Below are 27,517 nucleotides of genomic sequence, written 5' to 3'. Positions count from 1 at the left end.
TTTCACTAAATAATTAATCCAAATACTGTACAAGTTACCAAAGAAATCAAGATTGCAATACAATTGTGCAGAAGACAAATAGGTATATGTGTTTCATATACAGGCAGTGGAGGTTGGGTCTTTCAGGGGAATTAAAGTCTTACTCTACACATCCTTTTGAGGCAGCTGGAGTGATGGGAACTGATCCATGTAGCACAAAGAGAATTTCAAAAGGAGATGTTCTGAGAAACAGATTCAAGTTCTAATCCTGAATGTGCCATTGACTTCTTCTGTTCATGCAGATCCAATACTCCACCGTTTTTGCTGACTTAAATGTTTGAATTATTGATATTCGCGTACTAAGGGAAAATATGATTTTAATTTTTAAGTAGAATCTCTCTTTAGCATCCAAAACAATGGAGTTCAGACTTTGTGGGCTTCTCTTTTAGGTTTGTTTTTTTTTCTCTGGTTTCCTTCATTGAGAAGAGATTTGACCCTTCTGTGTAAAACTTTACACTTAAGGATTCCACCTTTCCTTAAATGTATCAGTGCATCCCACACAGGCCAGAGCAGCTCTGTGGTGTTTGCACAGCATGGCTTGACCACAGATGATGCTTCCTCCTGCATCTCAGTTCCTATCCCATTTCAGAGGTTTCTGGGAAGCCTTTCTCGGTGTTGGTGCTGCACACAAGCCCCTCACCCCCAGTGTCTGCAGAGGGAGGAGGATCTGTGATGCTGTGGTGGGTGTACATCAGCCAGACTGTGCTCACTATCCAACAACTTCACTAATTCAATTAGCAAATTAAATTCTGTTGCATTAAATAATTAAGTGGATTAAGTGATGCCCTCCCCAGTTGTTCAGTCACCTCCACATGTGTGTTCTAATAAAGGCCTGGAGCTGTTGTGTCTCTGGCAACTGATTCTTAGTTAATGCACTCTTGCCATAATTGCTTTTTAATACAGAGGATTAGAAGATTATCTTTAAATTAAACTGTATTTCTAACAATAAAATGAATCACATGAATTATGTGTTAATCAGTAGATTATAAGAGTTAAATTATTTTCTCATATTAGATATTACAGATACTTCATGTCTTTAAGACCTCAGATTTAATCAGTAATTTTCCCATGATCTATTGGGGTGCAAAACCAAAATTGTAAGAAACAAACAGTAAGGATAGAAAGAGATAATATCAAATTATTTCTATTCATTATCATCTGTCTGTTGGAATTCTCATCTTTGTTATCCCAGACATACTAGCTCAGGAACAGCTGCAGTAAATACAGTAACTAGGATTTTCCTTAGTCTGGATCCCTTTTTGGAACTCCATTTCTTGTCCTACTTGATTACCAGCTGCAAGGCACCAAAGTTAGTTTGTTTGTTTGTTTGTTTGTTTGTTTGTTTGTTGTCTAGAACAAGCCAGTGATTTCATGTTTCCAAGGAAGCATTGCTCATGGAAAGGGACTGGGGCAGTTCTTAGTGCACCAGGGGTATTAACCAGAAATATAATTGAGGGCTGGATGCCAAATGGAAACAGCTTTCAGCAGAAGCTGAGACTTTGGTGCCCAGGTAATTCTGAAAGGCTGAGCTGCACTCCAGGAATGAGGATGGAGTGAAGGTAAAGGTGGTGGCACAGCAGCTGCCTACAGAGATGTTGGGATAAAACAACAACAATCAGTTTGACACAAGAGGCATTTTCCCCCCTCTCTTGCCTTCTTGATTCATTGCTGACACATCTTTATCTGTGAATCCACTGCAGTGTCTGTGCTGTTGAAATGTCTGAATCTGCAGTAAGTCCTGTGAAAGGCTGTTCTCTCAACAGCCATTTCCAAGAGCATGAAGAACATTAAACATTATATTTGACATCAGTGGTTTCAATTGATCTCGTTCAAGTCTTCTGTGTTTTTGCAGAAAGCATCAACATTTGGATTGCAGAACTTTTGGGTGTAAAGACTGCTGGGTGAATCAGGAAATGGGAAATTGAAAGCTAAACAGCTGGAAATGAAGAAGATGAAATACCTAAAAGAGTACAATGTCTTTGGAGAGAGAAGTTTGAATTGGTGTAGCTGGGGAATGGAGACCATCGAAAGGGTGCAGTGAGAAGCTGAAGGTGATTCACTGCAGACATCAGGGCTGAAATTATCTATATCTGGGATGTTTGATGGAAATGATTGAAGCTGATACTGAGGCTCTTGACCTGCTTATTGCTCATAAAGAATATGGAATCATGAAGAAGGCTCCATCACAGCCATTTAGGTTATTTGGGATAAGATTGAGGCAGACCAGAAGCCTGGCTTGGAGAGAGTTTTCATGTTGAGTCTTCCCAGAGAATATTTCATTTGAGCTCTGCTTTTATTGCACTCCTTGATTTTGCAAGCAGAGATGAGAACAAAGAAACAAACCCTTTAAAATGGAGCTCATCAGGCCAGATTTCAGTGTTGGCAGTATTGGCATCTGCTACTGCATTTGTATCTGACGTTAAAATCTTGGGCCTTAGCCAGTGAGCAGCAGTTTATGACCATCCTGGATAGAGTTCAGAGCTATGCTAAGTGGTTCCATTTGAAAGACATTTTTCAATTACAGAAAAACAATTTGGTGAAGAGGTTCTGTTCAGAAGTGCTTGCTGAAATTCCATTTATGCAGCCTGGCATGGTTGCTTTGGTTATGTTGCTAAAGCTCTTGTGAAACCAGATCGATTCCCTGGCAAATGTATTACATAAAAAAATCAGTGAGAGTCTGAATCCAACCTGTGGAGATACATATACATGGACAGACAGACAGACAGATAGATAATGAGACTCAGAGAGAGGTTGGATATGAATGTGGAGCCTGGTTTTTCCCTTCAGTAATTGCTGCCATTGGAAATTCAGTCAAGCATTTCCAGCTTTTGAGAAACTCTAGACCCAGATGGCAGCCCTGTTTTAAAACAAATGTTATTTATTGAAGCTGCATCCATTTGCAGCTTTAACTCAAAGATCTGGACTCACAGTGCAAAGAAAGAACAGACACAATTGTCTAATGGAAATGTCAAATTAATTGAATTGTGGAGGTTATTAAAAGTTAATAACAAACATTAACACTATTAGGGAATCACCCATTCACCTGGAGCATACAGATGAAAGAGATCTGTATCCCTGGGGATAGAATCACAGGAGTACAAGGTCATATTTAAAACAAAAGTTCTCCCAATGTGGAGGAACACAATATAACACACAGCTTTCCTTGTACACAAAATAAGATCCTGGGATTCTGCCCTAACATCATTGTCTGAATTCTTTGTGTATAAATGAAGAAGAAAGGCAAAGGCTGAAGTTTCTTTGGTGAGATGTGGCTGATAACCCTGTCCCACCTTGGAGCCAAAGCTTTCTTGGGCAGGGCCTGTGTCTGTTCTGGCCCAAAACACTACAAGAGAAAGCCTTGGATTCTGATAAGGAAAATCGTGCATTTTAATAGCTCAGGTTAATTCCTGTAATTTCTCACAGGACTATGTCAGGACAGTATTATTAAGCAACTTACTAATTAAGAATAATAGAGAAGGCATTCAAAATTTTGTGGAGGATGGAATTTCTAAGTGATTTTCTGTACCACCAGTTTTTGTCTCATCAGGATAGTCATGTAGATGATTCACTAATCCAGGAGTTACAGAAGTCTGGCTGTGTTGATATACTGGTTAGAAAGCTAAATTATGAAGATTTTATTTGGAAATTGTCAAAAGAATATGTAAATCACCAAAAAAAAAAAAAAAAGTTCAAACCAGTGCTACAAGTTGGAAATGTTCAGAAGAGCAGGTTTAGTGTGGAGCTGTAAGTGGGGAAAGGATGTGTTATCCTGATGAATGGAAGGATGGATGGATGGATGGATGGATGGATGGATGGATGGATGGATGGATGGATGGATGGATGGATGGATGGATGGATGGATGGAAGGAAGGATGGATGGATGGATGGATGGATGGATGGATGGATGGATGGATGGATGGATGGATGGATGGATGGATGGATGGATGGATGGATGGATGGAAGGAGGGATGGATGGGTGGATGGATGGATGGATGGATGGATGGATGGATGGATGGATGGATGGATGGATGGATGGATGGATGGCCATGGGACCACCTGAGGCACAGGTGAGAAAGTGAAGAATAAGGAGTATGGCATAAAGAACTGGACAGGTGTAGCAGAGGACGTAGCTGAATCAGGGTAGACTGAGAACAAAGCCTGCAGGCAGGTGCTGAGCTTCAGTACAAGAAGGAGGAAAATTATTGCTGGAGAAGGAAAAGAGCTATTAGCACAGCCTATGTTTTCAAAGAAAGGGAAAATAGCAAAATATTCACCAGCTTTTTTTGGGAAAATCAGGAGGAGACAGGAAGGTTGCAGAAAATTACATATTTAGATATGAAAGCTATGTGTTGGGTTATGCATTCAATTCTTCTCAGATTTTACAAGCTAGAATTACTTCCTATCACTGCAGGTTTGCCAAAATATAAAAGCATTAAGAAAAGATAATATGGTGGTGGAGGAGAACTGCAGTCTTCCTTCTTTTGGAGACTGTGACAGCCTAAGTATTAGCCAGAGTCATCCAGCAGATGGGAAAGGTGGATGCCTCTATTTGACAGGGTTGCTTTGGAAACCTGGATTTAAATGAAAATATTTTAAGCTACCCATGCTTTTGCAGTCCTAGGAAGGGGATGGATTGGACTTATAAAGCCTACCATCACAATTTTTGTGTGTAACTGGTTCTGTGAGCGCAGGAAAGAGCAACTAACGTCTCCAAGCAATCAGTAGGATTGCAAATGGCAAGTTCAAGGAAAAGGCACACAGTTCAAGGGGTTCACCGTTAGATTTTATATCTTAATCTAATATATCAGAAACTACTTGGGTTTAGTAGGACATTTTAATTTTTGAAACCTTTGCACGTCATGGACTTCGGCTTGAAAGAGCAGCTGGTCTGCCAGGTCTGAGACAAACTCATTCAGACTTGACCTATGCTGGCTTCCCAGGCAAGGCATGAATAATCCATAAAGAATTAAAACTATTTTTTGGCTGTGAATAAAAGCAGCAATGTCCCAGTCAGTCCAGGACAGCAAGTGAAACACAATTCATATCTTTCAGACACTTAAAGCAGAGGAGTCAAATACGTTAACCCTGCTGAAAACCTTGGCAGGGAGCACTGCAAAGAGCTGCCTTCAAAGCACCATAAATCTGCAAAGCAACTGAAGTACCCTACAATTACCTTTGTTGTTTATTTAACTATCACTTAGCTGTAGTATTACAAGATATTCTGTGTATACTCAGAGCATCAGAGCTATATTAGCTGGGGATTCCTTTTCAGCACTCTAGCTCCGTCCCATTACCTCACCATAGGTTTTTATTGGACGCTGTCCAGCACTTCAGCATTAGTGTCATAAATGCCATGATGACAGATGCAGTTTGTTACCCCGACAGCAGCATCTATTCCAGGCAGGAGCAGCCAGCCCATACTCCCTGCCCAGCCTGGCCCATGCCCTGAGGACAGGGGAGGGGGATTTGGCAGCCCAGGGGGTGGGACTGTGTGTTATCCCCCAAGGTCCACTCGATGCTTTGTGTGCACACAGAGCCAGAAGTGCTGGCCCTTCCAACCCAACCCATTCTGTGACTATTTATGATTTTTTCAAGAATGCCCAGAGGCTCCACTGGACAAGCTTTCCACCTCAGTCAGCCCCAAGAGATGAGCTGAACAAAGTGGTGATTCAGGTTTCTGTTGCAGATGGAGAGCTGAGGCCTGGGGAAATTAAATGAACTGTGCTGTCAGGCAGCAAAGCACTTATTGGAACTGATCTCCAAACTTGTCCTACCTCTGCCTCAGCCACAACTCTGTTGATTCTCCAGTAATGCTGTTGTGGGGTATTCGTGGATTGGCACAAAGAAAAGTTATTAGGTTCCTGCAGCAAATGTTCTTCAGCAATTAAAGCACTAAAGACCTAAATTTTTGTTCTTCTCTCTGTGAGCAGAAACTCCTGGAGCATCAATACAGTCAGTTAAAGCCACACAACATCCATCCATCATTCCTAGTGGCTTACCTGACTCAGCACCTGGAAGTACACCCTTGGCTTATCACATTCTGTGTTCTAGGAATGGGCTTTCCTAAATCCATTGCCAGTGTGGCTTCTGTGGCAGTGAGTCACACCTGTGATCAACTGGGCTGTTGGCAGCAGCAGAGACAGCTACATCTCAGCAGCACCTTGATCTGGGGGCTATAAAATCTTTTTTAACAGCTCTTCATTGATTTTTCTCTGTATCCAAGTGGAATACCTAGAACAGGAGAGATTCATAAAGGCCTGTCCCAGGATAATTTTTTGCCCAGAAACACTTAATTCACTGAGGGACAACAGACAAGCAGGAGCAGGATTATAGATGCTCTCATTCTTGTAAAGGGGGTACTATAAACAGTTAAAGGATTATTCTGGTCTGATTTACTCTTGATCTTCTTCTGTCACCTTCATTTTAATATTGAATCAAAGGAGTTTTGCATTACAGAAAACTCACTGCCCACCAAGCTCATCTGCTCCATGAGTACACCCAAAGACAAAAGGGTCCTGGCACAGAGGGGTTTATTTTAAGCAGCTGAGTTTCACCTACGCCTGTCACTGAGTAATTGTTACACCTACTACAGCTCCCCTCTAAAAAAAAAAAAAAAAAAAAAAAAAAAAAAGTCACAGAAGAAAGTTTAAGAAAACACTATATAAGCTTTGTAAAACATAAAGGCTTCGTTTTACTTATAGAACTCCATGGGTTAGTGAGCCAGCTAACCTCTATGATAGATTGATGCCAGCAGCATTTTCTGGCATGGAACTCCAAGGGCATAAAAGTGAGGATTTCACAGTGGCATAAGGCTAATGATTAAAGTATATGTGATGGTAGTCACAGTAACAGCCCTGAACAGGGAAGCACCTGCCTTTCTCTCAGGTGTTCTGACAGCCTGATATTAAAGACCTGCAAGTGTCAGAAGATGTAGGAAATCAACTGGCCTTTCTGACAGGTTTTACAGCACAGTGTTTGTGCTGTCAAGGCAGTGAGTATGACAATCTGAGGAATGACAGTAATAGGAATGTTTAGTCAAAGGAGCAGCTGAACAGAGATCCCACTGTTGACAATAACCTGCTTAAGCTGAAGAGACACTCTTGGAGCTTGTACTTGGAGAAGATCTTATTAAGCCCAGTTTTCTACTTTGGGGTTTTTGTTTTGTTTGCAGATTTTCTGTGTGTCTATCTGTCTGATTTTATTACCATGGTGAAATACTAATCAGTTGTAATGTGGAAGAAAGATCAAAATCACTCTGCAACACTGCTTCACTTGTAACAAGTGTAGGCAACATCTGAAGGCTGCACTGACCAAAATTTAAAATCTCCTTTGTTTTTTATTTATCCTGGAAGTTTTATAAACAGACAAAAAGCACAACTTGAGTTGGGAGACCTGAAGTTTGAGATTAAGGGTGGCATTGAGCCCAATGTATTTGACCATCTAAAAATGAGATAATTTATTCAAGCTAGCCATGGAGTGAACAGAGAGTAGTGATGTGCAGAGAATGTTTTATCTGACTTGTATCCTTTCAGCCACCAGAGAAGATGCCCAGACAGCTACATCAGATGGGACACTGTGCAGTCAGGAGGGGATCCTCAGCCTGAGCTGGAGGCACACAGTGCACAAGCCAAGCCTGGCTTTCCCAGTCACCTCAGCAGGGCTTTAACCCACCCCATACGAGCCTCCATGCCCCAGGAGCATTGTATAGCAAAGGACTTGGCTTGACAGAAACCAAGAGGATTAAATAATTATGATAACAGGAAGTTAGCTTTAAGGACAAAACATAAGTGTTTCCTGTTTATTTGCTAGGAAAGACTGATGAGTGCAAAAAGCATTAGGAATCCACAATATTTAGCCAGAGCTGCTCTGGTCTGAGCTCATAAGGGCACTGAACCTCTCTTTAAGGAGCAGAACATTTTCAGGCAAAGCAAAATAAATACTACCTTCCCTTAAAAGTGCTTTTTCTCTGAATCAGTAGTTTTCATGACTCTTGCTTATACTCTGGAAGTAAACTGAAGTTTGGCTTCTAGGTCTGTGTCCCATCCCCATCTCAGGCTTTGATCACCTGCAGCAGTTATTAGCTGTGGTGTAAGAACTGCCTCAAGGGTCAAGAGATTTGTGTAAAAAAACGGAAGTGCTAATTACAGTCCATTCCAATAAGCTTAGAAATATAGCAGAGACAAGTCCATTATCTCAGAGTTAATAAGGTTACAAAATGTTGACGATGCACACGATCTGCTTTGCCATCAAATGCTACTGAAATTATGGATTGTTGCCACTGCATGAGAGTTACACCAAATGATTAAGACTTGGGTTTAATGGAGGTCATTGCCTATGTAAGTCTGGCTTTAGGTGGTATTGAAGCCCCTGGATGAATACAGGTGCCTAGGTACATTTGCAGATGCTCTGGTTTACACTTCTACCAGCAGTGTTGGAATTTCAGTAGGGAATTCTCTTTAAAAATATCTTTGAGGTGCCTGTATGGAACTTCTGTGTGTGATTTAGTGTCACCCTGCCTGAGCTGTCTGAGAAGGAGCTGTGGAGGTCCTTCTGTAGTCAGCACACAGAGCCAGCCATCTGCTGTCCCAGAGAGGCAGGGAGCTCCTGGGAAATGGGGATTTTCCTCCCTGGTGGCTGCAGAAGGAGCCTGGATGAACTGAATCCACTGTGTGATGGCAAGGTCAGATGACACGAATCCCACACCATGTCAAAAAGTGATTACACATCTGGCCATTCCCTTAGCGTTAATGGAAAGGATGATGCATATGCTGTCCAAGGGAAAAATAAATCAGTGTTCATATCCCAGTATCATCTTCTGTAACATAAGCATATCCATCTTACTGTTTGAGAAGGGCAGGGGGATCAGGGAGGCTTTCACTGAATGACTGCAGGCATCTCAAAGTGGGGAAAGGAGAAGGAACAGAGCATTAATGCAAAGGTCATCTTCTATTCTCTGAATGCTTTTAAACTGGTGTTTCCCTTAGTCAGAACTATGTTCCTGCACACCTGGAATTTTTCATCTCTTAATACACACTCAACTTCACTAAATTCTTAAAAGTGAGACATACCAATGCTTAAAATACATAGGGCTGCAGCCAAGTTAGAAGTTCTGAGGAAAGCACCTGGTTTTGCACCCAAATCTGTATTCAGAGACCTCACTTGTAGCAGACACTAGAATAATTTTCAATTTGTGGTGACAGAAATTTTGCTGTGACTTAATTTTTCTCAGTTAGCCCAACAGTAAGTGTTATTTTTCTTAATGAAAGTTTTTTAGTTAATGTAAGTGCAACTCTTGAAAAAAACAAGAAAACAGCTAATTGTTCTGGAAATAGTGCTACTTGTAGTACAGTACTTGGCATGCTACTTCCAATATATAAGTTTAACAGAAGACAAAAGCTTGTTTTTAGAACAAGATCTGAATATGAACTGTAACCATGCTCTGGAGCATTTGCCATCACATAAAAAGTGTTTCAGAAAGTTTCTTTGCAAGCAAAGGTTCAGCTTGGCAACTCCTGCAGATAATTCTATGGTGATTTATTCCTTTTTGAATAGCATCAGATGATACTGATCTTTCCTCTTCTCCTCTGTTGCTTTCTTAAAATGTGACATTTTTGTCATGTTGTTGCCCTGGGCAGCACAAGCACAGCTGCAGCAGCACCAGTAGTGGTGACACTTCCTCAGGAGTTTCTCAGCCAACCTGCCGGGCTTCCTGGCAGCTCCCTGTGAATGCTGTGTCACTCTAAATCTGCCCTTTGGGATTCTTGATTTCAGAACAGCTTGGTGGGCCCAAGGTCCCACACTTGTTAACAATCAAGGATTTTTGCCAGGATGGCTTAGTCCTTCCTCATAGTTTTTTTTTCCTCAAGGTAGATTCCCTTGGAAACACAGACTAACACGTGTGCCCACATAGAGATATTCTAGGTAACACTGAAAGCTAGGCAAGTGCCTTCCTATTATATGTATTAAAATATTCTGCTGTGACAGACATTTTCATTTCAAAAAAGCCAGTGCTAGACAAGAAGGTGTTTTCCTTTTATTCTCAATATATTATTTTTAATATATTCAACATGCCTCGTTAGCACATCCAGAAAGGTTTTGACATCTTGAAGACTCTGCTTCAAAAGTTTCTGCTTTAATACTTTTTGCTCTGTTTTGAAACTACTTTAAAAATCCAAAATGACACCAAATAGGCCAACTAAAATGTATTATAAACAAGCTCAAGTCCAGCTGAAAGGGAGCTTTACAGTAATGGTCTGGGTCTAGAAATCCTTATAAAAAGGCTTTAAGTTCTTTTATATAACAGATTTTCTTCTATCAGATAAACGTTTTCTTTGCTCTGAGTAACTTTCTGGTGATTTCTTGCTTGAAGAAGATTTGTCAAGTTCTGAGATCTGTTTAAGCTCCAGGAATAATGCCCCTTCATCTAGGTCACAGTTCCACAGACTGAGAAGTTCAGAGAAGTCCCCTTTTTCCATCAGACGAACATTACTCCACATCTTTATTCTTTGGAGGGAAATTAATCAGGCCACATCCCTCTCCACACTCATTTATCAGCCAGGCCAAATCTCTACATGCAGATTTTTAAAGATGTGAATTGAATTTCTGCTAACACACTGCTTAGGTAATTTGAGGTTTTTCTGTGTTCCAGGGGAATCACTTTTCCTTTGTAAATGTCTACTGAATAATTTGTCTGAGAAACTTCTCTGCCCTGACTTTCCTGTTATTACCTTTTTATGATGCTTGGGTCTAGGATACCTGCACCACATGGCTGTACACAGCCTAAAAAACTGAGTTGAATGACTTCACATGCACACAGTGAGTCACGAGCTTAAGTGCACTCTGAGATGAGCTAATTTTCCCTAATATGCTTTGCCAAATCTATATGTCTATTTAAATACTTCTGAGAAAGGGGAAAGAAAAAAGTCACTAGAGAGAATGACAAAAGGATTTTATTTTGGTGCCAGTGTATTAAACACCTGTATCAGCAGATTCTTGGATATCTTCTCTCTTTCCCAGCTTGCTTTTTGGTCTCCATTACTGAGAATATTTAGTGAATTGCTGCAAGTGAATTATAAACTATTCAAGATTATTCTATGTCCTGTCCCTTGAAAGATTTAAATAGAGTGTAAAGACAAAGGGAGCAGGGGGTAATCATTATTTCCACAAGAATATATAGGAGGTTTTACTCACATTTGGGAATGGAAGACTTATAATAATGTCTAAAAAGTGAATTCCTAAGCAAAACATAGTCTACAAGAAATAGTTGTATTTGTTGAAAGCTGTTTGTAGAACAAACAAAATTGTCCACCATCTATTGTATGTTGAAATCAGTTGCCTGGTAAATAACATTCTGCTTAGTGTGACAGTAATGAAGAATTTTATCTACAGCCACTGCAACTGCAGTTTGCAGCCCTTGTAAATATTCCATTTACTTTTATGTAGGCAAGCACATAAACTGTTAGCCAGATGACTAAAGAGAGGGACTGGGTATTTTTGCCTTTTTCATACCTCACCTGAGAGGTGCCCAGTTCCTAGGAGACTCCTGGCTGAGGGATCCTGATGATGATGCAAATGGTTGCAGCTCCAATAATGACAAAAGACCTTAATTCAAAGGGAATGTAATCCATTAGGGCTGTGCAATTTGTAAAATTACCATGAAGAGACATTCCTTTTGAAAAGGGAAAGAAAATATGTTTGATGCAATATGTTATGTAAGAGATTGGTAGCCTTTGGTAAGTAAGGTTCAAGAAACCCCATTTATCTTAAAATATATTCCATTGACTAACAATCATGTGCCAAAATTAAGCTGAAATACATTCTGACTATTCTTGAACAGAGTTTAAAAGTTCTGAGTAATGACAATTGGTTGAACCATTAATGTAAGTCCTTAAAATATAAGTAGTTTCTTGATACCTTCCTCTTTGGGTCATCTTTCTTTGGAAAAAAAACCACACAACAAAACCAGATGCTGCTCTACATGCATAGGAGAAATCAATGGATGGGATCAATATTCCCTCCACAGGTAATAAATGCTGAGAAGCATTTCTGTCTATCTAAATTGATCCTAGAGAATTCTTTAAATTGGTTCTGATGTGTATAAAAACCATTTCCCTATTGATCAAAGCTTTTCTTGCTTGCTTTCTTTGATATGTTATTTCATCTCTGCCATCAGGAATGGTCTCAGGCTTCTGTATGCAGTTATGATAAACAGAATTTCTTCAATCCACACAAGATTTTTTTCTTTTTAATTTAAACCCAGAAATAGCTGGGTTTGTCTTTGATGGTGGATGCTTTGCTTACAGTTAGGCAGTGCAAGTAATTTTTAAATTGGGGAAGTTACCACATCAGGATTATTAGCAAGGAAGTTTAAAGTAACTGCTGTACTTTTACTAGAAACAACTGCCCAAATCCTGCTCCTCCACTACTCTGTTGTCTCTGAAAGGAGGAGCTGCTGGAGCAGAGAGGAGAATTTTTGATCTGTCACTGTCTTTGTTCTGCCCATGTTTGAGCAGAAGAGTTTGCCTGAGCTGCTGAGTCTATGGAAAATGTTACTGGGTTAACTGTTATCAGGAAGGATGTCTCAGCCTCGTGCCTGGAGAGCTGTGGAGCTTGGGACTTTTGTTACAAAACTATTTTATTAGCATTGAAACTGCTGGACTGCTCCAGAAATATGAAGTACTGGCAGGCTAACACAGAACTTTTCAGAGTATTTGACAATGGAATGTTACAGAATTAATAAATTAATTTGCCCAAAGAAAAGTTAAATGCTTTAATGGGCATATAAAAAGGCTCACCAGTGAGGAGTGGTGGTGGTTTGCTCCAAACCTGTCACAGTTTCCAGCTGTTTGGACACGTAGAGCAGTGTGTAGTGTGGTCCTGGCAAGGTTTCACTCAAAATTGATACTACAAAGAAGACAGTAATCATGGCTGTGATTTCTGTTAGGCTCTTATGAAATATAAATTGTCAAACTGTCTTTTGACAAGTACAGGTTTTGTTCTTCTTACCTCAAGTAATCTGAAGCTATCAACCCAGCAAATTAGTCTTGTCTAGTTCTGTCTTCTGAAGAAATGCAGTAACAAATTAGATTGCTTCAACACGCCTGCACTATTTTAAATTTATCCACCAGTTCAAATTAGGAGATGGATTTGATCCTGTATTCACAAGAAGGGCTTTGGCTCCTTAGGATTCCTTTGCTTAGGTATGCAAAATTTCTTTCAAATTAGAAAGATCAGGTTGGTTACTTATATCTAACACAACTGAGCCTCACTGAATGCAACTTTGCTTTTAAGTTCACATGTTAAGGTCAGTATGGAAATTCCAGTAAAATTGGTGGGATTTTTGCCAGGTTCCTGCTTTTGGCACTTTATGGCTACTGCCTTTATCAAGCTTATAGCTTTATGTACATTTGGAAAATTTACAAGAACAGATTTTCATACAAAATAATTAATTTTAACTACTCCCTACTCCAGAGTGGGGTATGTATCCTAAAAGTAAAAAAATAAAAATAAAAAAAATAATAAAATATTACTATCCCTGAGATACTAAATTATTTTAGGGTTCAGCTCTGGTCTTAAAACAATGTAGAGATAGAGTAGCAGGAATAGTTCTTCTAGAAGGGCATGGATGATTTTTATTGTTTTAAGTACAGATGTATTTCCAACCCAAACAACAGCACTGCACTTGTAATTAATCAGTGTCTAAAACCAAGAGCATTGCCAGTCCAGAGACAAGAACAGAGCTTTTCTCTGTAGGACACTGGGACTGGAAACTTACAGCAGTACTTAACTCCAGTGCTGGGGGGAAAAGGGAGCTGAAAGTGCAGTGATTCCCCAGAGTAAATTCAGTCTGGTCCAGGCAGAAAGGTGACTGTCCAGAGACTGAAGATTCTGGGTGAGGTGGGACTCAGAGGAGCATTTTCATGGAAACCCTGGGGGATAATCTGAGGTTTACATTTCTCTGTGGATCCCCAAGGAAGGACTGCAGCCTGAGGTTTACAGGTGGAGTAAGCACCATCAGCCAAGTACAGTTTAATGCACAGTTTTTTGTTTGTTCCTTTAATTGGCTTTGCTACCTTTCTTTACCTTTTCCAACTCACTGCATCCTTTTTGAAGCCAGTGTCCAGATGGTCAGAGCTTATGTTATTCTAAGGACATAATGGGGGTACATCAGAGGAATTAGTACTTGTGTTCTAGCAATGGGCAACAGCAAATCAGCCGTGAATAGTACAAAGGCTGCTGCTGTAGGGTCTTTTTGTGGTGGCAATGTGCTCTGTCACCACTCCTTGTCTGCCAGGTTGAGGAAGAAGGCTGAGCTCAGGACTGGCATGGGGCCAGCCAGAGCAAAGCTTCATTTTGTCTCCCCGTGTTGCCACATGCACCAACAGATCCAGAGCAGGTTCTGGAAGCCTTATGAGCTAGAGATCTAGAGGCTGTGAGATGTAGAGGTCAGTCTTGGAGATTTTGCATCTTCTAAGCAGAATCTATTCATTTCAATGCAAATCAGCTAACTGCTCAGTTCAGTGAGTTTGCATAGACCAACCCCACCTGACAGTTGGGTCAAAGGTACAATCTCTCTTCAGGCTTTTATCTTCCTCCAGTGTCATATCAAAGTGCCTTTGTCAGTGACAAGTAAGTATCCTTCATTAAAATACAGCTTTGCATCACAATTATGTAGTAGTTTTTGTTTGCTTTCTTAATTGGAGAAAATTTTGAAAGAGCAATAAAACACAATTTGTTCCATCTTCCCAAAATGAAACGTCTCCTTTCAGAAGGAAGGGGGGAGTAAATTTACATTATAATGAGCAAACTGTTATGGGCTCGTAGATCAGCGTTGACATAAAGGGTGAAGGAAATGAGATGTTGTCATTTTGTGCATTCCCCCTCGCATGCATCTGCCTGTGCATCCTGCTGCTACTGAGCCAGCACTGCCTGTACTCATGGTCAGCAGTAGCAGCACATCCCAACTCAGGGAGAAATTCCTGTGACATGAATCACTCTTCACCAGGGCTGCCAAGTGCACTCCATGCTCTCCCCAGTGGGTGCTAGAGATGGAGGCAGTGCCGGGCACTACTGCACCTCCCAGCTGGCTGGTTTTTACTGACACTCTCTTTTTTGCTCTTGGCTTTGTTGCTTCCCAGGACTGTCTGGAATTCTGGCATGGAGTGACAGGCTGAGTGCTCTGGTTTTGCTTCAAGCATGTGACTCACCTAGCAAAGCATGCAGAAAAATGCAGGGTTGGGGTCTGCCCCTGCCCTTCTCAGCCTGAGGAGTGAATGAGCTGAAGCTTTGTCTCAGTTCCACAGTTTGTCTCAGTTGCCACTCTGTCCTGCCCTTTCTCGAAGTGGACTGCAGCTGTCCAAACCTTTTGTCCTGCCTGTCTCTCTCTGTAACAACTGGGTTTGTTAGTGGTTTTGAGAAGCTGGAAGTGACATTAACCCCCTGCCCAGCTGTTGTGGTGTCAGGGCTGCAGGCAAAATGGCATTTGTTTGGCTCCTGGAGAAGTCATCCAGCGATTGCCTGGAGAGTCTCGCTGCAAGTGCAATCCATATGCAATGCTTCTGTCAGCAAAGACTTGCTGGAGAAGAGTTTATAATAAATATTCACATCTGCTGCTTTGGACACTCTAATCCATCCTACAGATATTTGCTGTGTCAGGCTTTGTTCTAGATGAAGAAACTGGGTAGTTATAAAGGTTTGCAAATAGGGCATATTTATCATGGTTAGCTCTACTTCCAAGTTCCCTTTCTTGCACAAATATCCATGACCACACTAAGCATAAGTTGTAGTTAAATATTCTCAGTGCATTTGTAAGCTGTTTCAGGCTACGTGTTTCTTTTGATAAATGGCAAAATGAAGCCATCAGATCTTCATGAACAGAACAGAGAACATCATTGTTACAACCTAGTTTGAATGGAGGAACAATGTATTCCCTGGATGAGCTGTACATCACATAGGCACACCCAGGACCCTAGTGTTAAAACTGGGATAAATTCCTCCATGTTCATGTCTGTTGGGCAGTATGCTCCCATTGGCTATATGGTGAATAATAAAAATGGAAAAACATCTCCTGTTTTTCATAATCTTCCCAAAATTATGACCTTGGAGCCAGAGAGACTTTGTCAGTGTCAATATTAATTATCCTTCTGCTGGTGATGTCTTTGCTTTCAGAGAGAAAATCTTGATACATAAGAAGAGCTGTAATCACTTGGAGGGTGTATTGAACTTGTTCCAAATAGAAAAAGGTGTTTGACCAAGATCACGACTGACAGTACAGTGATCCTGTTGTTGTTAGGGCCACATCAGCTTTGAAATGAATGTATTGATTTTTTTTGGTATGTGAATCATGATTATTATGGTTAATTTCTAACAAATCTTTATCTGGAGGCTGGGTAAGTAAGAGGTGCTGCAAACTTACCAGCTACTACCTCTGCTTTTATTGAAGTAGGAAGATAATAAAGTTATAAACACATTCTGCTTCCTTAAAAGTGTTGAAAACTGAGTCCATTTGATTTGCAAAAAAAAGGACATAGAAACTGAGAACTCCTTAGAAACTTTTTTAGATTTTATTTTATTTTTTCTACAGTTAAACTCTGCTCTATACTAAGGATTGCATGATCATTTTTTCCCTGAGGATATAAGGGAACAAGCACTCAGTTCAGTTAGATGCCTGACCCTCTGGAAATTCAGCTGAAAGCTCACATCCTCATGTCTTAGAGCATTACAAGAAAAGTAGTGTCAAAAACATGGTCTGATGTTGATACCTCCAGGTATTAGGAGAGCATGTACTCCTCTAGTGCTCAGTCTGTGTGTCAGTATCTGTCCCTCAATAATTGTATCCAAATATAAGTGATGGTTCCAGAGTTCAAGAAAAGTATGGACAATACTCTTGGGCACACGGTATGACCCTTGTGGTGTCCTGAACAGGGCCAGGAGTTGGACTCCATGCCCTTTATGGGTCTCTTCCAACACAGCAATTCTGTGATTCTGTGCAAGTATCCAGGCTCCTTGTGAGGAGCACATGAGGTCTCCAGACTGGCCTAATCGCTCCAAAATCCAATCCCGCTGTTATTGATCCATACATTTTCTGTTAAGTTATCTCAGAAAACAGGAAAGCCACCATCTCAAAACTTACAGCGCCTCTCTCTTGTGCATCCTTTGCCAACCTCGATGTCTTTGTTTGTGTTTCAGGTGGCCTGGTGGCTCTGGCCAGCAGCGAGGGCTCCGTGAAGGTGCTGTGCCTGGCCGTGGGCCAGCTCTCCATCCTGCGCGGCCCCGGGGTCGAGGTGCGCTGCGTGCGCTTCCACAGCCAGGAGCACCTGCTGTCAGCGGGGGCCGACGGCAGGGTGTGCATCTGGACCTGGGCGCAGTGACACACCTGGCCCTGGGTGCAGTGACACACCTGGCCCTGGGTGCAGTGACACACCTGGCCCTGGGCACAGTGACACACCTGGCCCTGGGCACGGTGACACACCTGGCCCTGGGTGCAGTGACACACCTGGCCCTGGGCACGGTGACACGGCTGGCCCTGGGCACGGTGACACACCTGCACCTGGCCCTCATTGCCTTCCCCAAGAGCGGTCTGACAGCAGCACTGCAGCCTTATAGCTTCATAGCTCGTGTATGCACTATTCAGGGAATATTCGCCCAAACGCAGCATTATTTGGCATTTTATCTAAATAAACCTCTCAATTTCTCCTTCTTTCTGCTGTCACCGTGTTTTCCCCAGCACCAAGAATCTCTCTTTTGGTGGTTTCTGGAGAAGCAGCTTTACAATGACGCCTAATGCCAACGCAGCCGAATTGCAAGGAGATTGATTTTTAATGTAGCGCAGCACGAGCCACGGGAGCCGGGGCGCCCCTTCCCCGGCGCAGCCGCCTGTGGGAAGATGAGGCGAACTTTCCACAATGCGGCCATGGGGGATGTTTTCCGGGATACCGCCGGGGCAGCGGCGATGAGCCGGAGCCGGAGAGCGCGGAGGGGCTGAGGGGCTGAGGGAAGCCCTAGCCCGTGGATCTGAGGGGAACCGGGCTGAGGGGAGACACAGACCGTGGATCTGAGGGTAGAGCGGGGCCCAGAGGAACCGGGCTGAGGGGAGCCGGGCTGAGTGGGAGCTCCAGCCGGTGGATCTGAGGGCAACCGGGCTGAAGGAAGCCGAGTTGACGGGAGCCCCAGCCGGTGCATGTGAGGGAGACCAGGGCCGAGAGGAGCCGAGCTGAGGGGAGCCGGGCTGAGGAGAGCCGCAGCCGGTGGATCTGAGGGGAGCGAGGCCGAAAAGAGCCGGGCTGAGGGGAGCCGGGCTGAGGAGAGCCGCAGCCGGTTGAGGGAAGCGGGGCCGAGAAGAGCCGGGCTGAGGGGACCGGCAGCTCTGAGGAGAGCCGTCGCCCCAACCGGCAGCAGGCGGAGCAGCGGCCGAGGCGGGAGCGCCCCGCCCCTGCATTATTTTTTGGGTTTTACCCCCCGGCGCTTCTCTCTTCTTCCTTTTCTTTTTTTTTTTTTTTTTTTTTTTTTTTTTCGTTTTTTAAACCACCACCCCTCTAAAACCCAAATTAATCCTACTGAGGGCAGGCAGGGAGCGCGGAGCTGCGCGGCGCGGGCATGGCCGGCGCCCGGGCCGGGGAGTCCCCGGAGGGGCGCGGGGGCCGCCCGCCCGCCGGGCGCGGGGCTCCTGCGCCCGCCCTCCCCCGCCTGCCTCCCGCCTAACCCGCCATCGCTCCCCCCCTTCCCCCGCCGAGGCGAAGCCGGAGCCGCAGGAGATCCGCCGGGCGCAGGGAGGGGACAGGGATGGGTTGTTTTCTCTCCCCCGCCCGCCCCGAGACCTGAGGAGATGCAGCCCAAGTTCGCCGCGATGACTCTGCTGCTGGCACCGGGGATTCTCCGCGGCGTCGCAGCCTCCGGACCGCCCGAATCCTGCTCCCTCTGAATCGCCGGGTTAAAGCTCAGTTCTCATGTTGTGGTTGCTGGGCTGCCGCGCTCCCGTTTTGCGATGGGAGGTGGAGGAAAAGGGATTGTCCGTGAGTCAACACCGAAAACGTGATTAGGAGGAACTGCTTTCACTAATCTGTTTCTAACCTTTCAGTCCATGTTGGCCTGTGACCCCTCTCAGCTTTCACATCCAGCCTGATCAGGTAGGTGTGAATTACTCACTTGGGGTGAGGGAAGGCGGATGGATAACGTTTCGGAGACTTACCTACGATCCTGGCCTCTCTCAGGATGAGAAATGATGAGAAAGTTCAAGCTGTAAACTCATTCTGAGCCAAGCAGCATTTGTTTACTTGTTGAAATCTGTCCGTGCAAGACGTCTGCAGTCTGTCTGATTTCCAGGATCGAGCCGAGTGCCTGTGAGTTGCTGTGGGACATCTCAGCTGCTGTAGTAAAATCTAGTGCTCTTATTTATGATCTGGGAACAACTTTTATATACATATATGTAAAACACACACATTGTTTTCAGAGCTTCCTCATCAAACTCCAGCAGGTTCTCACAATTGTTTCACATTTCCTCAGATATTAATTACTTTGTTCGCTGCTTTTTTTTTTTTTTTTTTTTTTCTCCCCTAAATGCCCACAAATCTGCAGTGTTGCAACCTACCTGTAGCGTTAGGTGGGGAGATTCTCTGCTCTGTAGCTATGCAAAGCAGCCGTATCTGCATGAATCGCTGGATTTCCAAACAGCATGTTAGAGTAGATATTGCTGATAGGAGTAACAAGAGGGTGCATAGTCCTTGTGATGGAAACACAGCTAGTATTTCAATTAAGAAGATATCTTTTCGAATTTGATAAATCTTGTGTAATATCCGGTGTCTCCCTCTGTTGTGGCTTCGGAAAAACTGCTTGGTCAACAGGATCCTTTAGCTGCTTCTCTGGGATTAAAGCTTTCTCCTCCTGCTGCTGCTTTTTTGCTTCAATTAAGGGACAATTAATTGCTGAACGTCTGCAGTCCACCAAAAATGCCAATATATAAAACATCTCCCCGAGGGGTGGAGGGGAATGCTCCCTGTATGTGTAGGTTAATGCATGTTTGTGTAGACTCCGTGTGCCTGTGTGTGCATGCTCTGGGAATGGAGGAAAAGAAGGGATGACACACACACCCCAACAGTCCTTTTTTTTATTTGTTTGTGCCAGCATCTACCTCCGTAGTTCTGCAGTCCGGGTAATGCTGATATTTCATCTCATTTAAAAGTTTCCTGCAATACTTCGCCCAGGTTTTTTTTAAGAAGGGTCAGAAACCAGTTTGCTGCCGGGCTTGCACTGGTGCGTGGGCAGGTTGGTGGCAGTGATGTGGCACTGTGGGCAGCCAGAAGTGCTCCCAAGACACCGGCACTGTGCCTTCTGCTGGCGCCGGCTCTCCCGGGGTCAGTCACAGTCCGTCTCCCTGCCGGGATCTGTCCTCACTCCGCCACTTCAGCACAGCCCGTGCTGCATCGCACCCGAAGTTTTAGAAAGGCTCCAGCTCGATCAGGCGGTCACATTTCAGTGGCTCCGTGCATTATGCCGGCATTTAACGTCCTGCACTCCACGGTTTTTTGCTGGGAATTACTGAAACGCTGAATAATGGAGCAGGTGAATTGCATCTTTGCTTCTGTCAGGGTTAAACGTACCTGCTGCAGGCTGGGCTTTGTTGGTATCCCAGGAAGTCCCTCTCCAGAAATGCTGTAAATAAGATTCTGTACTCCCCCACCTCTCACAGCCCGAGTTTAACCCAGCACCATCTTTCAGACACAGATCTGACAGCAGATTATGCTTAACTCATTTTTCAGCTCAGGTTTCCCACCTCGGTTTAATGAAGTGGGCTGTGCTCCATACGTAGCACCAAGGGACAGTGGCCACCACAGGAGGTTTAGACCATTCTTAAACTTGGCTTCAAAACCCTCTGAGTGCCCATCACCATGCAATTTCAGGCAGCTGGTTTAATTTCTGGTGCATCTGAAAACTCAACTGCAAAAATGAGGAGAGTAAAAATTAGATGATTCTGTGATCCACCATTTTTTCAGAGGTATTTTATGGTCATATGCTGCCAGGCATGTGTGTCTAATTCAGGTATTCACATGCTGTGTTCTCTTTACCCATAATTAAGAAGAGGTTTAATTCAAATAAAACAGTGAGAGTTGTCAGTGCAGTTTATAAACTCAGATTTATTCTATGACACTGGTTGAAACAATGACTTTTATAAGTCAATATTCCTTGAATTTTGAGTTTTTTCTCACTTCAAGCTGTTTGTTTTCAGACCACAACACTGGTCTCCCTATGGAAGCAACTGTTTGTATTTGGCTTTGAGGTCCCATGGAGAAGCTGAGGAAGGGGATGGCTCTTCATATCCATGAAGCCTGGATACTTTTGTTTGTGCTCCCTGGTTTGGTCACTCCAGCTGCCATCAATCACGAAGATTACCCCGCTGATGAAGGGGACCAGGCCTCCAGTAATGACAATCTGATCTTTGATGATTACCGGGGGAAGGGCTGTGTGGATGACAGTGGCTTTGTGTACAAACTGGGAGAACGTTTTTTCCCAGGACATTCCAACTGTCCCTGTGTCTGTACTGAGGATGGACCTGTTTGCGATCAACCAGAATGCCCTAAAATCCACCCAAAGTGCACAAAAGTGGAACACAATGGATGCTGTCCAGAATGCAAAGAAGTGAAAAACTTTTGTGAATATCATGGGAAAAATTACAAAATCTTGGAGGAATTTAAGGTATGGAAGCCTTTCTTCAGTATTTCACATTAGTATGCTTTAGGAATTGCATTTTTGTTGGGAGCTCTCAAAGGCACTCGGTATTTGCTTAGTGCCATCGATGAATGCTGAAATTGAAGTCATTTTTAGCTGTGATGCAGGTCTGGCCCATGTAAAAGCTGTCACCTCCCCTTATGTACACTCCCTGAGGGCCAGTAGTCAGTCAAATCCCCTGTGGGAATTGCCAGCCCTCTGCATCTGCCTCCTTTGTTCATAGCATGGATCATGCTGGACTACCAAGGGTGTGCAAGCCAGTACTGAGTGCTTTTTAAGAACCCCTCTTGCAATTTGGATAGCAAAAACTTGATGGCATGGTGCTGAGAGTTGTTACTCATTAACTGTATGAGCATGCAAATAAGTAGATGGTAAACTCTATTTAATCTTTTCATTTCAGCTGTGATAAGGCTGTCTAGGATGAAGAAGATGAACTCCTAGGCAGATGAGCATCTCAAGCATTGAGAAGTGTGGGATTTCATTGTAATGGTTCAGTTCATGTAAGGAATATCATAAAGAAATCCTGAAATACATCTTAAAAACAAGACAGTATTTTCCAAAACCACTACACAACCTGCAGGTCTCATTCTAATGAGCTTTCAATTCTGCTAAGGAAAACAGCATTTCACAATGAAGATCAGGGGCTGTAAGAGCTGTAGGTACACAAGTGTGTTCTTCCAGGTCACGTGGCTTTAAGACTTGAACCTCCATAATTAACAACAGCCTGTAACTCTTCATGGCTGTGTGCCTGATCTTATTATACACTTGGACAGTTTACTGTCTTTCCTGCAAGAAAAATAATTTCATACAGGTCTGTGTACTTCACCAGTTCTTGGTAGCATAGATGGCAATTCCCTTTTTCACAGAAATCATTTTCAAAGAAAGTAGCAGGTAGCAGTTCCTTTCTTCTATCATGTGTGGTGTATGTTTATCTTCTGTCCATCTAAAACTGCAGTCAGTGAGTCTGGGCAAGACAGTTTAATGTCACAAGCACAAGGTAAAGCAAATGTATGAGGAACATCTCCTTGAGGGCCACCCTGATCAACCTGCCCTGCTTTGCTGAGGGATGTGAAAGTGCTGATCTTGTGAACTGCTCAGATAACAGCTTCTTCTTGCCCTGGGAAGGCCTGGCCCAAGTTCATCCCGTGATCACACATCACTGGTCCCATCTTGACTGCTGTGTTGTGAGATATCTCACCTAGGTGATCAGGTTTTCATGTGAGAGGTAGAAGGTCTTGTTTTTAGGAAGCGGAAATTTGTAAGGACTCTTTGAAGAGATTTCAGTGTGGGAGGTAGATCTTGTCATTGAAGTATCTCTTGTGTGTGAATTAAGTGGAAAAATAGTAATCTCTTTTTCTGAAAGAAATCTTTTCATCCTGATAACAGCTTAAACTCTAGGAAAACAGAATACAGGAGAGCAAGGCTGTTGGAAAGAGTTAGGAGCCATCTGGTCCATTGCTTGCTGCATTCAAATACTTGGGGTGCTGTGTGGAAAGCAAAGTTCCAGCACCCTCTGAGAAGCACAAAGTAGATGGTGTCACCCCACTCTGACACACAGTAACCTTCTGTCCAGGACTAATGTGTGATCCTTCACACTTAGCTTGGCTGACAGTCAAACTTTTGACCTAGACCTGTGTTTTGCTGAAAGCTCAACATGTTGTGGAATAGGGCAGAAAGCAATGTTTTGGTAATCTCTGTGTTTGCCTAGAATAAACAGTGGATTGCTTTTTTCCTCAGAGTACTGCAGGAGACTCAGACAATGGAAGATCACTGTTTTGTGGGGAGAAAAGAAGCACCTGTGAACTATGACTGTATAAATTCTGTAGGAAAGACACAACTTTGAGATTCAGGAAGCTGCTGCTCTGAAGTCTTGACTTTATGAGGCATCCAAGCATTTTGTTGTTTATTTCAACAGAATAAAGATTTTTTTTACCTGCTATTTCTGCAGATGAAATCCTGAGCAGTTCATAGGTTTTACAAGCTCTGAGCTCTGCTCTTCCCTCATCCTGTTGAATTTGTAAGGTCTGCAAACTTTCTCACATCCATTACACACACACTGAAGTCAAAGCTGAGAGGCTGTTCTGACTCAAACCCAGGCTGCTTTCAGTGGAAACAGAGGCACTGTTTTATGTGGTCTCAGAACCCTTTCACCCACTTGATTTACTTTTGCTGGTATGTAGATTCCAAATCGTCATCTATAGAAGTGCTTGTCACTGCTGAGTTTCAGCTGAAATTAGCCTCTATTTAAAAATCTTCTGCAAGTGTGTCTGTGTGTGTGTGTGCCAGGACTGACTCATCTTGTAGAAATTTCAGCTGCCTGATCTTTCACAAATTGAGATTAATTTTTTTCTCTCAGAATTTCTTTTTCCTAGGATATCAATATCTATGAGATGTTTCCAGTTGGGTGAATTTTCCTGTATTGTTTCTAGATTTTTTCTCAGGTTTAGAGTGAGAAATCCAAATGTGATTTAATCTTTTTTATTACCACTGGCAGTAACTGTGATGCTCTCAGGATAAAAGAGTAGTTACAAAGACCCATTTCTTGAATATTTAGCTTTCTTCTAGTGAACAGATCTTGTACATCTGATTTTTTGAGTCATAACAGTCATAAGCACAAAACACAAACATGCCAACAAGCCATGTAGCTTAGACAGCTGTCCAAATATTTATCCTTGTGCCCCTCAATCATTAACATGTACAACTGAAATGCTGAACTGAGGTTCAATTATAAATCCAAACCCATTGAGAGTTTTTCTTGTATCCTTTTGTAAAATTTTGTGTCTTTGACAGATGGCTCATGCAGCATCTTCATCTCTTATGGGTCTTGGGAGATGTTGGTGGGTTTGGGCCCCCAGCTGCCTGTACAGAGCCTTCCTCATTCCCTGGTTCCAGTGGGATTTACCCCTAGTTTTGGCTGAGGCTGTGGTCCTACCTGGAAACCCCTGCAGAAAAGGCCAACACAGTCTCTCTAATGTTAACCATGCTCTGATTCAAATGTGTCTAAAATACAGATTGATGCCTGGTGGATTCTGATACCTGTGGAGCAGGAGGGAGGACAGGTCTGGTGGGTTTTACTGGGATCCATCTCTCTTCCCCATTTTGTTTTCTGCTTTTCTCCTTGTTGGACTAGAATGTGGTGTCTCTCACCCTCTCAGAGCACGGGTGAAGGCAGCAGTGGTGGCTGCAGGGAAGGTTGAAGGGTGCTGGAAGTCTCAGGCTGTTTCATCCAGAGGGGTCTGGCAGGGACTCTGGGGGTCACTTGGCAGCTGCTGTTTCCTCCCTCATCATCCTTGCTTTGATTTCAGCTGTGGAGGTTGAGGTTGGAGTCCCAACTGCTCTGAGCTCATCTGTAGGAGCAGAGATCTTTCAGGGAGATTGTTAAGCCTCCCCTTTCTTCTAAGAGACAGAGAACAAGCAAATGGAGATTGGTCTTGGTTATTGTAAGCGCATGTTTGTGTTTTAAGTGAGTGTCCCCAGCCAGCAGCTGATGTAAAGTTAAGGAGACAGCGTTCCTTCAGTGTGATGGATGTTCATTGGCAGCTGATGGAGAAATCCTGCAAATGTCACTGAGGCAGCAGTGTCCCTAAGTGCTGATTAGTTTTTGCTCTCTTGGGTGACTTACTGGCAGAAAAGCACACACACCTTTGAGAAATGGAATCATGGCGTGGTTAAAGTGCATTTGTAGCCACAGTGAGGAGCCACTGGAAGAGGTTTGGGTTATCAGTTTGGGAAGTCCATTATCAGCTTGGAACTTCCTATGTTTCTCATCACCCAGCAGAGGCACATCCAGAATAACCTTCTGCAGACCTCTGGATATCTAGCAAAATGCCATTGCTGGGAGATAAATGGTCAGTTCACAAAGGATTGTCAAGCTGACATGTTGAAATATTCTCTCCATTTTAAACTGACAGGCAGGGACTGCTCCCTGTCCCTGGAGGAGAGTGAGCGTGGTGCCATTCTCCTCCAAGGCAGTGGCAGGAATTTCCTAGGCACAGACATTAAAATGTCTGTGTTAGCCTGCAGAACATTGGGCGAGTTATCCTTTGGGTGGGAACACAAGAGGTTTTGGCCCACCTGATGATGTTCAAGTGAGAAGAGCAACTTCAACCTGCAGTTGGGAACTTGAGCTTGGAAAACACTCTGGACTGTGTTTTTGTGGATTTTTGGGTGCTCTTCAGTGACTGTCTTCCTTCCTGCTGAGCACAGAGCTGCAATTTCTTCCAGCCATTGGCTCTGCCAGTGCTTATCCTCTGCTGCTGCCTTTATTTGCCTGACCTTCCCAGTTACTTCCCCACTTCCTTGTCCTCTCCCCTTCCACCTTGGTTCCTCCCAAACCTATCCTCACTGAAAAAGTCCCTAGGTGATGCCCAAGTATTTGTCCCTTGCATCAGCACAAGTGTAGAGAGGTGTGAAAACAAACCTTGCTCTTGCCATTGCCCTTTTCCTCCACACTGGAAAAAAAACCCCAAAACAAAAACAAAAACAAAAAAAAAACCAACAAAAAAAGTAGGAAAGGTTAAATTTTTCCTTCCAGAACAAAGTTTTTGCTGACTTCAAAAGAGTCAGGATTTCACTGCTAAAGTTCTACTTTCTTTTTCTTTCCCTTGAGCTCATTGCTTTGTTTTGTCCACAAATCACCTGTAATTCTTCAGTGAAGGTTTTTGTATCTGCTGACTTTGTCTTCTTGAACAGTGCTTTGCACAGTAGGGACACAGCTCTAGCAGGGTTCTTCAGAGTGTAATCAGAACCCAAAACATATGAAGGACTATGTAAGCATGGCATTATCATACACTAATTCTCATCTCATTATGGAAACCTTTACTTCAGAACAGTGGCACCTCCTTCTCCTGTGTTAGTGCTCTTTACAATGTTTTATTAATGCAATTACCTGAATTTAACAGAACAAAGCAAGGCCTCTCATCAAAAGGCACATGCAGGCAGGTATGAGGCTGCTATGCCAGCAGCTCTCAGCCCCTGAAATGCAGTGTGTCCATGCTGATGCTGGAGAAAAGGAGGCAGTGAAACCAAAAAGTGATTCCCCACCCCCAGAACTGTGCCAGAAATAGAAATTAAGTGGTGTAAACAACAGCCTGGCTCAGACCAGCAGGTATCCAGCCTAGGAGTGCAAACCTATCAAATATGAATGGAGCACTTGGGATGCTGCAGAGTGTTACTGGTGGGTGATGCTCTTAGGTGAGGAACAAGAGTGTGGCAGTCCTGGGTGGAGATGGCCAGCATGGGTCCCCCATTTTAATATTGGCATTTTTTCTCTCCAAGATATGTGCAGCAGGGTTTTCTTCCTATTATGACTCAAACAAGTGGGGATTTTTTATTTTTTTATCCATCTTCTTCTTGTGTGTTCTGCAATTTCACATATGGCTAGAAAATCATAATACAAAAGAAATTTCAATAACGTGCCTGTGCTTTAATAAAAGGAGCCATGAACAATGCCAGCTCTGAAGATAGCATACAGCCATTGAAATCAGACAGGGGAAACAGAACATCAGTCAGATGGAAAAGTATGATTTATTATCTCCCTCCTGGCAAAATTACAGTGACAATGTCTATGCAAAGGAATCTAAAATTACTGACTTACTGTATTTCTGTCATAATTTGTACCAAGAAAACATACTAAAATAGATAGGCCTGTCACATATTGATCTATAGTGAAACCTATTTTTAAAATTATGCTATGCACTTAGTTACTGATTCTGTAATATATATATCACATTATGCACAAATGCATTGTTACAATAAG

The 27,517-nt window shown here is 43.1% G+C and overlaps 2 protein-coding genes across 6 annotated transcripts in view; both read left to right on the top strand.

Annotated features, from left to right (window-relative positions):
• Positions 1–17,737, top strand: part of SPAG16 (sperm associated antigen 16) — a 354,438-nt gene extending 336,701 nt beyond the window's left edge. For both annotated transcript variants that reach the window (XM_079310616.1, XM_079310617.1), the window contains exon 16: positions 17,227–17,737. In XM_079310616.1, coding sequence (XP_079166742.1) covers positions 17,227–17,408 — 182 coding nt within the window. In that variant the 3' untranslated portion in view covers positions 17,409–17,737. The remainder of the gene's footprint in view (positions 1–17,226) is intronic.
• Positions 17,738–18,655: 918 nt separating this feature from the next.
• The window catches only part of VWC2L (von Willebrand factor C domain containing 2 like), a 43,544-nt gene continuing 34,682 nt past the window's right edge, over positions 18,656–27,517 (top strand). For 2 of the 4 annotated variants that reach the window (XM_079310618.1, XM_079310621.1), the window contains exons 1-2: positions 18,656–19,163; positions 21,260–21,726. In XM_079310618.1, coding sequence (XP_079166744.1) covers positions 21,316–21,726 — 411 coding nt within the window. In that variant the 5' untranslated portion in view covers positions 18,656–19,163; positions 21,260–21,315. Of the gene's footprint in view, positions 19,164–21,149; positions 21,727–27,517 lie in introns of those variants that run through there. The other 2 variants (XM_079310620.1, XM_079310619.1) reach the window with 2 other exon arrangements.

Source organism: Erithacus rubecula, assembly GCF_903797595.1.
Source record: "Erithacus rubecula genome assembly, chromosome: 8".
Lineage (NCBI taxonomy): Eukaryota > Metazoa > Chordata > Aves > Passeriformes > Muscicapidae > Erithacus > Erithacus rubecula.
Note: the sequence above shows the minus strand (reverse complement) of the source record. Positions and strands in the feature narration are given on the sequence as shown.